Here is a 15660-nt window from a genome sequence, read left to right on the forward strand (position 1 = left end):
TACACTTGAAACTCAGGCACACTGCTCTACAGATAATGATTGTTCTCATCGACTGTACAAGTACAGTGTAAGGGCTACCACTATCCACGCAGAAATAAGGAATCTGAAAGGAGTGATTTCTAGAAAAGCTTTTGATATAGCATCGCTCATAAACATAGCAATATACTTTTTGTGGGACATCAACAACTGTTGCTAAAATTTTTCATGATGATTAAATTTGCTCCAGTAGTATTTTACAGATCCTTTACTTGGATAAAGTTGTATACATGACGTCGGGATGTAAATCTCATCTCTAGGAGCTACAAAAAACTAGGGAAACCGAGAGAGATGCTTCAAAATTAATTAACATTATATGCTTCCTTACAAATGTGCACTTCAGCTCATATATCAACTGCATACTATAAAATCGTACCAGTCACATAAAAAATTTATCAAGTAGCATGTCAGATCCTATGTGGGTGACTATATTCTTTGAGTCTACTGGTACACACCAGGTAAATGGGGACAACTGATTACAAAGGAAATGAATCAGCAATTAAATGCTCAGTGCCAGACCAATTTAACCTACAAACCAGCTGTGAATTGTCAGGCACGAGACACACATTTAAAAAAGTGAAATGAAGGCATGAATGTCATAGAATGTCAATTTGTGAACGTCAAAGGCGGCTTACCATATAAGTGCCCAGACCGTCACTTATTGTGGGCACCCAGCACAACTGGTTAACAGTCTGCTCTGCGAACCAAAGCGAGACACCTCAACGCACTTACACGTCATAGAGTGGCTACCATCAGAACTGATACCGCGGGTGGGAGGGCAACCGAAGAAATCAGCATGGCCACGCTCCATATATGTTCTCGCAAGTGCCACCCACTATTCATAGTGCTAAAGTCATATTGTTGTATGGCATTAACTTAAATCAGAGCAAACAATAAAAGTAAAACATACAATATATAATTCAGTTGTCTAGAAATAAAAATAATAAAAACATAGGATATAACATAAGAGGTCAAACTGAAATATCACAAACTTTCTGGCAGATTAAAACTGTGTGCCGGACCGAGACTCGAACTCAGGACCTTTGCCTTTCGCGGGCAAGTGCCCTACCCGCGAAAGGCAAAGGTCCCGAGTTCGAGTCTCGGTCTGGCACACAGTTTTAATTTGCCAGGAAGTTTCATATCAGCGCACACTCTGGTGCAGAGTGAAAATTTCATTCTTGAAATATCACAAATTAAACAAAATAGTGCAAGGTGCAGAGTACCTGATGTTAAGAAGTTAAGAGACACAAAAATATATGTTTACTGAATGTCTAAATAGTCGTAGAGCTACACATTAGGTACATAGTCCAGGAACAGTATATTACATACAAACCCATTAAAAGAAAAACTGTGCCTAGCTGTGAAAACATTATGCGACACCTCTCAGTTGGCATGACATGCAACCTCCAAGATCAGGGGATGAGATGCTGTAAGTACAACTTATGCAAAGATGACCAAATAATGCAACCTACTGTAGAGATGAACATAGCGATCTCTTACAGTATGTGCAAACTGTGTCTTGGAATGATAGTTCATCCTGGACCATTGTTCAGGGTGCCTTAAGAGAATGTAATCCTTTTCTTGAGATGTGCGTCATATTTACTACACATTTATCCTGAGTAGCAATGGCAAGAACTCAGGTTTTAGGTTTCATGCCACATAAGGATTCTCACTTACGCTGTACCTAAACATTGTGATAGATGTAATCTCCAACAACTTGATTAGTTAGACACCTGCAATAATGGCTGCAATACTTGTGATGAATTTAACACTATTCTGAATAGTCATATTGATTAACACCCCCACCCCCACTGAACCATTGACCTTGCTGTTGGTGGGGAGGCTTGCGTGCCTCAGCGATACAGATAGCTGCACCGTAGGTGCAACCACAACGGAGGGGTATCTGTTGAGAGGCCAGACAAACGTGTACTTCCTGAAGAGGGGCAGCAGCCTTTTCAGTAGTTGCAGGGGCAACAGTCTGGATGATTGACTGATCCGGCCTTGTAACAATAACCAAAACAGCCTTGCTGTGCTGGTACTGCGAACGGCTGACAGCAAGGGGAAACTACAACCGTAATTTTTCCCGAGGGCATGCAGCATTACTGTGTGGTTGAATGATGATGGCGTCCTCTTGGGTAAAATATTCTGGAGGTAAAATAGTCCCACATTCTGATCTGTGGGCGGGGACTACTCAGGAGGACGTTGTTATCAGGAGAAAGAAAACTGGCGTTCTACAGGTCGGAGCGTGGAATGTCAGATCCCTTAATTGGGCAGGTAGGTTAGAAAATTTAAAAAGGGAAATGAATAGGTTAAAGTTAGATACAATGGGAATTAGCGAAGTTCAGTGGCAGGATGAACAGGACTTCTGGTCAGGTGAATACAGGCTTATAAATACAAAATCAAATAGGGGTAATGCAGGAGTAGTTTTAATGATGAGTAAAAAAAATAGGAATGTGGGTAAGCTACTACAAACAGTATAGTGAACGCATTATTGTGGCCAAGATAGATACGAAGCCCATGCCTATCACAGTAGTACAAGTTTATATGCCAACTAGCTCCGCAGATGACGAAGAGATTGATGAAATGTATGATGAGATAAAAGAAATTATTCAGATAGTGAAGGGAGACGAAAATTTAATAGTCATGGGTGACTGGAACTCGATAGTAGGAAAAGGAAGAGAAGGAAACGTATTAGGTGAATATGGAATGGGGTTAAGGAATGAAAGAGGAAGCCGCCTGGTACAATTTTGCAGAGAGCATAAATTAATCATAGCTAATACTTGGTTCAAGAATCATAAAAGAAAGTTGTATACATGGAAGAAGCCTGGAGATACTGACAGGTTTCAGATAGAGTATATAATGGTAAGAAAGAGATTTAGGAACCAGGTTTTAAATTGTAAGAAAGGGGCAGATGTGAACTCTGACCACAATCTATTGGTTATGAACTGTAGATTAAAACTGAAGAAACTGCAAAAAGGTGGGAATTTAAGGAGATGGGGCCTGGATAAATTCAAAGAACCAGAGGTTGTACAGAGTTTCAGGTAGAGCATTAGGGAACGATTGACAAGAATGGGTGAAAGAAATACAGTAGAAGAAGAATGGGTAGCTTTGAGATATGAAATAGTGAAAGCAGCAGATGATCAAGTATGTTAAAAGACAAGAGCTACTAGAAATCCTTGGGTAACAGAAGAGATATCGAATTTAATTGATGAAAGGAGAAAATACAAAAATGCAGTAAATGAAGCAGACAAAAAGGAATATAAATGTCTCATAAATGAGATCGACAGGAAGTGCAAAATGGCTAAGCAGGGTTGGCTAGAGGACAAATGTAAGGATGTAGAGGTTTATCTCACTAGGGGTAAGGTAGATACTGCCTACAGGAAAATTAAAGAGACCTTTAGAGAAAAGAGAACCACTTGTATGAATATCAAGAGCTCAGATGGAAACCCAGTTCTAAGCAAAGAAGGGAAAGCAGAAAGGTGGAAGGAGTATATAGACGGTCTATACAAGGGTGATGTTCTTGAGGAAAATATTATGGAAATGGAAGAGAAGGTAGAAGAAGATGAAATGGGAGATATGATACTGTGTGAAAAGTTTGACAGAGCACTTAAAGACCTAAGTCGAAACAAGGCCCTGGGAGAAGACAACATTCCATTACAACTACTGATAACCTTGGGAGAGCCAGCCCTGCCAAAACTCTACCATCTGGTGAGCATGATGTATGAAACAGGCGAAATACCCACAGACTTCAAGAAGAATATATTTCCAATCCCAAATAAAGCAGGTGCTGACAGATGTGAAAATTACTGAACTATCAGTTTACTAAGCCACGGCTGCAAAATACTAACATGAATTCTTTACAGACGAATGGAAAAACTGGTAGAAGCCGACCTCGGAGGAGATCAGTTTGGATTCTGTAGAAATGTTGCAACACATGAGGCAGTACTGACCCTATGACTTATATTAGAGAATAGATTAAGGAAAGGCAAGCCTATGTATCTAGCATTTGTAGACTTACAGAAAGCTTTTGACAATGTTGATTGGAATACTCTCTTTCACATTCTGAAGGTGGCGGGGGTAAAATACAGGGAGCCTAAGGCTATTTACTATTTGTACAGAAACAAGATGGCAGTTATGAGAGTTGAGAGGCATGAAAGGGAAGCAGTCGTCGGGAAGGGAGTGGGACAGGGTTGTAGCCTATCCCCGATATTATTCAATCTGTATCTAGAGCAAGCAGTGAAAGAAACAAAAGAAAAATTCGGAGTAGGAATTAAAATCCAAGGAGAAAAAATAAAAACTTTGAGTTCGCTGATGACATTGTAATTCTGTCAGAGACAACACATGACCTGGAAGAGCAGCTGAACGGAATGGACAGTGTCTTGAAAGGAGGATATAAGATGAACATCAACAAAAGCAAAATGAGGATAATGGAATGTAGTCGAATTAAATTGGGTGATGCTGCGGGATAGATGAGGAAATGAGACGCTTAAAGTAGTAAATGACTTTTGCTATTTGGGGAGCAATATAACTGATGATGGTCGAAGTAGAGAGGACATAATATGTAGACTGGCAATGGCAAGGAAAGTGTTTCTGAGGCAGAGAAATTTGTTAACATCGAGTATAGATTTAAGTGTTAGGAAGTCGTTTCTGAAAGTATTTGTATGGAGTGTAGCCATGTATGGAAGTGAAACATGGACGATAAATACTTTGGACAAAAAGAGAATAGAAGCTTTTGAAATGTGGTGCTACAGAAGAATGCTGAAGATTAGATGGGTAGATCACATAACTAATGAGGAGGTATTGAACAGAATTGGGGAGAAGAGATATTTGTGGTACAACTTGACAAGAAGAAGGGATTGGTTGGTAGGACATATTCTGAGGCATCAAGGGATCACCAATTTAGTATTGGAGGGCAGGATGGAGGGTAAAAATTGTAGAAGGAGACCAAGAGATGAATACACTAAACAGATTCAGAAGGATGTAGGTTGCATTAGGTACTGGGAGATGAAGAAGCTTGCACAGGATAGAGTAGCATGGACAGCTGCATCAAACCAATCTCTGGACTGAAGACCACAATAACAACATATTGGTTAACTTGTTTTTTTGAGACAGTGACTTCCTGCACAGAACCTTTTGTTAGAATAGTGCACTGCAGGCAAGAAAATGTTCTTTGATTTCAAATATAAATTTTGAGGAGCATATTCATATATTTTTCAGTCACATTTATTTCAGTATCTTAGACAATGTAATATGATTGAAACAAACCATATTTTAATTAGCTTTATTCAAAGTTCTGCTGAATTTGACTTTATATAGAATAATGTTGTCCAGCATATATTGTAAAGAAGTTCATATTGTTAAATGAACATACACCTCTCATACTCCCTGTTGTTTCATTATTATACTGACTGAATGGTCAATATAGTGATGATATGCATTACTCTCTTTCCAAAGCTACCCTACAGGATATAGACCTTGCTGCACAAGCAATGATTTTCATCTTCGGTGGTTCTGATACAATTTCAAATCTCATGAGCTTCACAGCTTATCTATTAGCAAAGCATCAAGAGGTGCAGCAAAAACTTCACCAAGAAATAGATGAGCTTCTGCATGAAAAACACGATAAAGGTTTCACATATGAGGATGTTGCAGCTTGCAAGTATTTGGATATGGTAATATCAGGTAGGAAAAATATGTGTATTTGTTTTTAATTTTCTTTAATCAAAACTCTGAACTCAGTGTGAGTTTTGTTACTAGGAGTACAGCATCTTGTGAATGAATCTACAGCTCAGTAATAGAAATATTTTGTTTCAAGTCGTTTAAGATGACATGATTTATTGCAATAATTATGATGCTAGTAGAGAAAGTGGCACTTACACATTTTGAAATGATATTCATGCATGTCCTTTGGCTATGTGCACTGTATGATTCATAAAATATGAACATCAGGTTATATGTGAAAGCTGACTCAGGGAAAGTGATGTACATTTTTGTTTTGTTTCATGGCATGAAGTGACACCTCTTAAAACTATTGCAGCTCCTAAACATAAAGTGTTTCATGTTGTGTAGTTTTGTTGAGTTTAAATCTGTCCTGACACAAAATCCCATTAATCATGTTAAAACTAATAACAACTATTTTCCTGTCCTAAGAATTATTTGGCAGGTGGGGAAACTCCAAAACAATATCATCTTAATGAATTAAGCATAAAGTAAATAGTATGAGGCACTGTATTCAACTTTTTACAATGGCAAAGGAAATTAGGGAAAAGTATTAATATTATTAAGAACAAGACAATGTAACTTGTATTTAGGAACAAACAAACATTTCGTATTGTACAGATAATGCAGTATATTAAAGAGAACAGATATAGATTTAATTACAGGAAGTAAGTTAGAATAAAAGTAATTTTCAGTAAACACTCTGAAGGCCAGTCTCTTGACAGGAAAGAAAGGACTGCATGAAACTGCCTAAAAACCTAAAAGCTGATGTATGATGCAATTTTACTGTGAATGTTTGCTGTTGGAATTGTACGGGGTGTTCATAAAACATATCCCAGTTTCAATGGTATGTTATAATAGTTTAATTTAAACTACTTACAACAAATCACATGTAAAACTGAAAGTTAACTAACCAGATTTTTCTTATAAATTTCAATACGTGCATGTTTTGTCAAACGGCACACATCCAACATAAAGTGCAATTCTTTGAAGGGTTTAGTTAACAAGTCCAGATTAATGGAAGCAATAGCCTCTTCAGTTCTGTGTCTCAACTCTGGCAAATCATTAAGTAGTGATGGAATGTAGACACAGTCTTTTATGAAACCCTATAGGGAAAAAAATATTGTGTGCCATGAGGTCAGGTAAAGTTGGAAGCAAGTGGAAAAGAACTTTATTGTATTGACCATTACAACCAGTCCATTGGTCGGGTATGTAGGCATTCAACCACTCTCACACAAAGAATTTACCTTCTAATTAGGGAAGGAGCCATTTTGCAACATATTCAGACAAACCACCTCTGTTACAGTAGTTTCAGCAGGAAAGAAAAAATGGTCCATTCATTTGATGTTGTGCCATAGCACAGAAGACATTTGATTTTGAGGAATCTCTTTCATACTCTAGAGATGCATGAGGATATTCAGACCTCAAGATATGAAAAGGTACGATATGCGGATATCAAACCTTCCCACTTAGATGAAAAGTTGCCTCCTCACTGAACATCACATGATCAAGAAAGTCAACTTCTCAGTGCCATGTTTCACTTGCAAAGTTATTATGTACATCTTAGTCATCTGGTTTTAGAGCAAGTACCAACTGTAATCAGTATGGACACATGTATAAACTTATTCTTAAAATCCTCCACACTCTTGTCTTTGGCAACAGAAGTTAAAGTCTTGCCTTCTGAACAGAATTATTAGAACTTCAAAATTAAGATGTTCTGATACTCTTCTTTACACACTTTTAGTCATCCTGGAATTTTCCCCTTACACACACATTTGGTCATTTCAAAATGGGGAATCACAATTAGACTTTAATTGAAATGTATGTTGAACTGGAATTACAGATTTAAACTCAACAAAACTACACAACATGAAACACTTTATGTTTAGGAGCTGCATTTTGAATATCTGGTGCAGGAAGTGGGAAAACAACAAATCAGGATCCATGCACGTGGTTTTATAAAACTGTTGAATTACTCTGTAATTGTTAACATGAACCAACAGTCCATAATGCTTACAGTTGTTATTATTAAAATCTGTAGCTAGGATAGTCTTCTGTGGACACCCTGTATTCCCTTAGTGTGTGATAAATTGCCAAACCATGTTCTCTAATAACATTCTGGTTATAGAAGAGCTTTTCTCTTGCCTCAGTGATAATAGAGTAGTTTATTTGCACAGGTCACTGCTCAAAAGAATTAGGGAAACATGAATTTGGGCATCTGTCATACTCCATTGAGCATTAATGGAGGACTAGGTATGCTAGTTAATTATGCCTTTATCTTTCACAAATTATGTACACAACAAAACATCATTACTCCTCTTCCCTTTTCATAAAAAGACCTGTAATGTCTGACAGGTGTTGACAACAAAGTGGAAACAATCCTTCATCCCATTATCCCGAGTGCTTTTCATTGGACTTTGAAAACTTCAGTAACATTTATGCCCTCTATGAGCATTTATTACTGCCTGACACTTATGTAGCATGCACTTTATAAGTCTACAGAGGTCACCGTGTCATATCCATTCCATATTGTTCAATGAGATGTCATGAGAGTTCTTGCAGAGTTGGTGGTGGAACAGGATGACCATGCACACATTTGTCAAGTATGTCCCACAAATGCACGATGGGGTTTAGATTGTGACTCATCGCCAGCCATTCCATTCCTTCAATGTCCAGCCTTCACAAGGCATCCTTGTTGATGCCTGCCACATAAGTCCAGGCATTAGAAGAAAATCAGGGCCACCACCATACACATGGTCCAACAGCATCAGTTTGACGCACTGCTTGGCAGTAAGATGACTATGAACAGTGACAAGATTCATATGACTGTCAACACTGAAGCCTCCCCATCACATCACAGAGCCTTGGAAATCTGGCTTCACCTTGCTCCAGACGATATCTGGACTCAACTGTGAATAACACATTTTTCCAATGACGCAGTTCCCAGTTGACAAGGGAATGATAGAACTGAAGGTGAGCTGCAAGATGTTGTCATGTCAAGTGGGGTACTTGAGCAGGACATTTTGGTCATAAAGCCCTTTCTTGTAATCTGTTCATGACAGTCTGATCAGACACAGCAGCTCCTATGGCCTTCCTGAAATCATCTTGCAACTCTCAGGCATTCGCCGCATGATACTGAATGCAGATATGGCCAGAATGCTGTCCGTGGTCCACAGTTCAACTCTGTGACAGGTTAGCCCCGTGCTGAACCACAGCAAGAAGCCATAAAGAAGTTATTTAGGAACTTTAGGCTGTTTCTCTGGCACCACATGGTGTCTGGTCTTCATGTTGGGTTGTACTGTACCAGCTACCTTGCCCAACTCACCTTGTTTATCCACCTGTCTCCCTGTAGTGTGTCCAGAACCTGTGGTTAATACATGGAGAGGCATTGTTATCTGCAGCAATGTGACCAAAGGTTCATCCTTTTTGAGTCAAATGGACTGTCCTCATGACTTGCACTGCATTAAGGTGTCACATTGCGTGTGCTTGGTTGAATACAATGACCACAAGTGACAACTGCCGTCTGTGTACCTCACTAGAAAACACTGGCGCACCAGCACTCACTTCCTTCTGAGAATTAATCTGACACTGTAATGCATAATACAGCCACTAGATGGTAAATGCTTTTAATTGTTGCCTACACTGAAAGCAAAGATCTCAAGTCATGCAATAATACCACAGGTACTGCCTGCATCAAAATACACTCCTGGAAATGGAAAAAAGAACACATTGACACCGGTGTGTCAGACCCACAATACTTGCTCCGGACACTGCGAGAGGGCTGTACAAGCAATGATCACACGCACGGCACAGCGGACACATCAGGAACCGCGGTGTTGGCCGTCGAATGGCGCTAGCTGCGCAGCATTTGTGCACCGCCGCTGTCAGTGTCATCCAGTTTGCCGTGGCATACGGAGCTCCATCGCAGTCTTTAACACTGGTAGCATGCCGCGACAGCGTGGACGTGAACCGTATGTGCAGTTGACGGACTTTGAGCGAGGGCGTATAGTGGGCATGCGGGAGGCCGGGTGGACGTACCGCCGAATTGCTCAACACGTGGGGCGTGAGGTCTCCACAGCACATCGATGTTGTCGCCAGTGGTCGGCGGAAGGTGCACGTGCCCGTTGACCTGGGACCGGACCGCAGCGACGCACGGATGCAAGCCAAGACCGTAGGATCCTACGCAGTGCCATAGGGGACCGCACCGCCACTTCCCAGCAAATTAGGGACACTGTTGCTCCTGGGGTATCGGCGAGGACCATTAGCAACCATCTCCATGAAGCTGGGCTACGGTCCCGCACACAGTTAGGCCGTCTTCCGCTCACGCCCCAACATCGTGCAGCCCGCCTCCAGTGGTGTCGCGACAGGCGTGAATGGAGGGACGAATGGAGACGTGTCGTCTTCAGCGATGAGAGTCGCTTCTGCCTTGGTGCCAATGATGGTTGTATGCGTGTTTGGCGCTGTGCAGGTGAGCGCCACAATCAGGACTGCATATGACCGAGGCACACAGGGCCAACACCCGGCATCATGGTGTGGGGAGCGATCTCCTACACTGGCCATACACCACTGGTGATCGTCGAGGGGACACTGAATAGTGCACGGTACATCCAAACTGTCATCGAACCCGTCGTTCTACCATTCCTAGACCGGCATGGGAACTTGCTGTTCCAACAGGACAATGCACGTCCGCATGTATCCCGTGCCACCCAACGTGCTCTAGAAGGTGTAAGTCAACTACCCTGGCCAGCAAGATCTCCGCATCTGTCCCCCATTGAGCATGTTTCGGACTGGATGAAGCGTCGTCTCACGCGGTCTGCACGTCCGGCACGAACGCTGGTCCAACTGAGGCGCCAGGTGCAAATGGCATGGCAAGCCGTTCCACAGGACTACATCCAGCATCTCTACGATCGTCTCCATGGGAGAATAGCAGCCTGCATTGCTGCGAAAGGTGGATATACACTGTACTAGTGCCGACATTGTGCATGCTCTGTTGCCTGTGTCTATGTGCCTGTGGTTCTGTCAGTGTGATCATGTGATGTATCTGACCCCAGGAATGTGTCAATAAAGTTTCCCCTTCCTGGGACAATGAATTCACGGTGTTCTTATTTCAATTTCCAGGAGTGTAGATTAAACACACCAGACATTGACACAAATGTTCCCCTAATTCTTTTGAATTATATATATTGCCAGTTAACTATATGTTACATATAAAGTATGAAATAATTGAGCTTGTGAGGTCATTAATGCACACATACGAAAAGTAGTAGTACTTATACATAATATCAGTTGGATGGTCTTGTTCACTGTTGCTAAGAATAAAATATCTCCAGAAAGAGATTTTCACTCTGCAGCGGAGCGTGCGCTGATATGAAACTTCCTGGCAGATTAAAACTGTGTACCCGACCATGACTCGAACTCAGGACCTTTGCCTTTCGCGGGCAAGTGCTCTAACATCTGAGCTACCGAAGCACGACTCACGCCCGGTACTCACAGCTTTATCTGTTTATTGTAAATGTTGTTCTAAATACTGTGTTGACAATGCTTTCCTGTAAAACACAATTTTTTGGAGTTTTTCTTTTCTTTATCAATTGTTTTTAATAAAGACACTTCTCTTTCCCAGAGTCCCTTCGTCTGTATCCACCATTTGCAGTGATGGCTCGTAAGTGTGTGAAAGCATACAAAGTCCCCGAGTCAGAAACAGGGGAGCCAGCCATTAATGTGAGTCCTGGTGATATTCTGTGGTTCCCAATATTTGGACTGCATGCTGATCCTGAATTGTTCCCAAATCCAGAACTGTTCGATCCAGAACGTTTCAGTGATGATAGAAAGGAACTTATTAAACCATATTCGTATATTCCATTTGGAGTTGGACCTAGATTCTGCATCGGTGAGAGACATAAAATAAGTAATCTGTTTGTCACAATGCTTGCAAGCTACATAAATCAATTAAATCATTTGGCTTTGAAAATAACTAATTTGAAAATGTAGTAGTAGAAATATTTTCATTCAATATGTGTAGAAATTGCACTTTAATTTTATGTGTCAAGAGATATTTGGTAACTTTCTTGACTTTCAGTTCATCTTTCATCCATCCCCCATGATGAATCATATTTTTTACTGTTTTACTGCAAACCACGTCAAGGAGGAATCGAATGATGGAAAACATCAACAAGCTTCAGTTTCTGCACAAACAGATTTTCAGATTTCTGCATTAAGGAACTTTTTTAATCTGCTATCATTCATTAATCTGCTACCGTAACAAGTAGTTTCAGCATCTGTTTGCATGGTCATAATTTTCAGGTATGTTACTGATGACATGATTCAGAGGGCCTTCACAGAATACTGTATTTGGCAGTATTCTACAAACAGATATGAAAACTATATAGTTTTTCGTTAGTGATTATAACTTTGTTTGTTGCAAGAGTGAAAACCTTCAGCAGAATATTTTTGTACAGTGATTTTAGAAACAAAGAATTATTACTATAGGAGAAGTTTTTTTGTTATGCCCCCATTGATTTAATTTAGTATGTTATAATTCACAAAAGATTGTAATACTCAGAAGAGGGACTTTGTTCCTTTTTCACATTTTTCCTATTAAATTTGAAGTGGACGGAATACTCTCATTTTACATTGTCTATTAACAGTGTGCAAACTACAAAAGTGTAAGAAGAAAATGACATTATCTGAACGGCCAAAAAAGAGACAGAGTTGTAGTTTAATTATTAGATGGTAATATTATAATTAACTATGCACTTTAATACAGGGTTATTACAAATGATTGAAGCGATTTCACAGCTCTACAATAACTTTACTATTTGAGATAATTTCACAATGCTTTGCACACACATACAAAAACTCAAAAAGTTTTTTTAGGCCTTCACAAATGTTCGATATGTGCCCCTTTAGTGATTCGGCAGACATCAAGCCGATAATCAAGTTGCTCCCACACTCGGCGCTCACTGCAGGCCGACCCGTTGATTTCCCCTTACAGAGGCATCCAGAAGCTTTAAACTGCACATACCATCGCCGAATGGAGTTAACAGTTGGTGGATCTTTGTTGAACTTCGTCCTGAAGTGTCGTTGCACTGTTATGACTGACTGATGTGAGTGCATTTCAAGCACGACATACGATTTCTCGGCTCCTGTTCCCATTTTGTCTCACTGCGCTCTCGAGTGCTCTGGCGGCAGAAACCTGAAGTGCGGCTTCAGCCAAACAAAACTTTATGAGTTTTTCTACATATCTGTAGTGTGTCGTGACCATATGTCAATGATTGGAGCTACAGTGAATTTATGAAATCGTTTCAATCATTTGTAATAGCCCTGTAGAATAAATAATGTTTTATGACACATGTGATCAGAGTCGAATTCAGGATCTTCGTCTTGGAGGGGAGTACTGAGCTCAGTGAAAAAGTGTATCATCGTGCTGTCTCCAGGTTCTCTAAATGAAGGTGTTTCTTTAATCTAGTATAATACCAACTACAATAGTGAGAAAATCTTCGGGACTGTTAAGTCTAAAAGCTAAAGACTTTTTTGAACATTAAGAAGAAGCAGGTGTAGTTCTGGGAGGGGGGAGGGGGGGGGGGGGGGGTTCTGCATCCTGGTGACTCCACCTCTAGGATGTGCCTTTGCCTATGATCAAAAATAGGGAGCCAATTCCATAATGCATTAGCTAACATGCAGCTTTAAGTAGTTCTCCTTTCTCCTCATGTCCTTTCACCCTTTTAATTTTTTCTATCAATTGTGATACACACTGTATTTAATTCTTGTACTCGGGCACTTCTTTCAGCTTGATACCCCAAGCTGCTGCTGCTAGTTGTGACATGTTCTGCATAAAAATCTTGCAGTTGCGGTGCCCCTGGCAGCCCTCTCAACTTGGCACCTGAAGCAGTGACATGTCACTTGGCTCTTAAGGTGCATACACACTAGGGCAACAAACGAAAGAGACTGGTTTTGGCTGAACATTGGTCACAAGTGCATTGATGTTCCAGCTTCTCATTCAAACCAAATGAAGGGCTTGGAGCCAAGAGGTTCTGGGACATGGAATCACAGTTGGATCTAGAATGAGAGTTTCACTCTGCAGCGGAGTGTGCGCTGATATGAAACTTCCTGGCAGATTAAAACTGTGTGCCCGACCGAGACTCAAACTCGGGACCTTTGCCTTTCGCGGGCAAGTGCTCTACCATCTGAGCTACTGAAGCACGACTCACACCCGGCACCCACAGCTTTACTTCTGCCAGTATCTCGTCTCCTACCTTCCAAACTTTACAGAAGCTCTCCTGCGAACCTTGCAGAGGTCCCGAGTTCGAGTCTGTCGGGCACACAGTTTTAATCTGCCAGGAAGTTTCACAGTTGGATCTGATTGCTGATATTGCTTCCATTTCGTTACTATTATAAAACAGTGTTTTAATTATGTTTTCACTGAATGATATTATGAGGGAAGAAGAGGATTTAAAATTAATGTCTGACCCTAATGCTAAATTGGAATATGGGCTGTTACAATAAATAAACATCTTTAGCAAGTGCAGGCATTGCCTGCAGGGGAAACAGTGACAAGCTGCACTCAGTATGTTTTATTGACTGGTTTCACTCTAATTTAAAAGCCGACTACTGTACATTAAACTGTGAATTCCAGAGTTTCTGATGATGCTCATGTTAAATTAAAGAACAGAACTGGTCAATAAAACATACTAAGTGTGACTTGTAGCTGTTCTGAAAAACATAAATACACACCCATTCTAGGGACACAACGAATCACTGCTAAACCAACACAGATTCAACTCACCACACTAGGAGAAGGATCCCAACGCCAACCAATTGCCAGTGCTTTGGTGTTAGTGTCAGCAGACCAAAACCAAGGCCAACCACTTTGTTGGCTTTGATTTGCTGCTCATACACACTATGCAAATCTTGACCAATGAAGCGGTTGTCAATCATTTGTTGGTCTTCATTTGCCTTGTGTGTAAGTGCCTAAACTAGGCCTTTTCATCTTCTTCTGCCCCTCTGTGGCTGTGCACCTCTCTCTGTCTCCCCCCACCCCCTCCCCCCCCCCTCTCTCTCAAAAAACCATTTGAGACCAAAGAACTTAACACAGGGTTGTATATACTTGTGAAAGTGAGACTCTCTGGAATGCTAAACATTTATTGGAACATCATGTGTAGGCAAATGCTTCAATTAATTAATGCATTAAAAATATCTGTAACCAAATGAATGAGAACGTAGTAAAATGGCTTTTGACATCAGTATTACCACACAGGGTGTTAAGTTACTAATTTAACTATTCACTTCATTAGAGCGTTCAAAGTATTCAGTTTACACTCCGGGAAATGTTGCAGAACCTAATCCCTTATGCACCTTAGTGCGTGATGATATATCTCTTGCAGCAGGAGCCAAAACTTTGGGCAGAATACCATTATTACCATTTTGAAGGAAACTATCTACCATTTATAAGGCATTAGAGAGCTTACCAGAAGAAATTTAGCCTATGTAAAACACTTCATAATGTTCATAGTAAATTTTGGTCACTGGTAATTCTGATGGGTGTAACAACCAGACCTGCCAACACAGCATAGCTTTACCTTTGTTTGCACTTAAACATTGTTTAATGGGTTATAGGTACCTGAGAAAAAGAAAGATTAGCTATTTGCTAGGTATGCTAACAAGTGTTACCAGCTACATAAATTTATTCATTTCTTGAAGAATTCTAAGCATGTCACCAAAGCAGTGCATCTTTTTCAATTTAAAAAGGAAATAATTTTTTACAGTTCTTGAGGGTATTTCTGTTCTGTCATATGCAAAAAAGTGTGCTGTGAGAAACATAAGAAATGCATAGTGCTGCAGAAGAACTAAAAATTAGACCACAACTATCAGTGTCTAAAGAAGAGAAGCATCAGTGATGTGCTAGCAGAC

General features: G+C 40.4%; 1 protein-coding gene across 3 annotated transcripts in view; it reads left to right on the plus strand.

Annotated features, from left to right (window-relative positions):
- The window catches only part of LOC126234232 (cytochrome P450 9e2-like), a 91957-nt gene that overhangs the window by 61076 nt on the left and 15221 nt on the right, over positions 1–15660 (plus strand). For 2 of the 3 annotated variants that reach the window (XM_049942922.1, XM_049942921.1), the window contains exons 6-7: positions 5491–5718; positions 11375–11641. In XM_049942922.1, coding sequence (XP_049798879.1) covers positions 5491–5718; positions 11375–11641 — 495 coding nt within the window. The remainder of the gene's footprint in view (positions 1–5490; positions 5719–11374; positions 11642–15660) is intronic. The other variant, XM_049942923.1, reaches the window with a different exon arrangement.

Source organism: Schistocerca nitens, chromosome 2 (assembly GCF_023898315.1).
Source record: "Schistocerca nitens isolate TAMUIC-IGC-003100 chromosome 2, iqSchNite1.1, whole genome shotgun sequence".
Classification (NCBI taxonomy): domain Eukaryota; kingdom Metazoa; phylum Arthropoda; class Insecta; order Orthoptera; family Acrididae; genus Schistocerca; species Schistocerca nitens.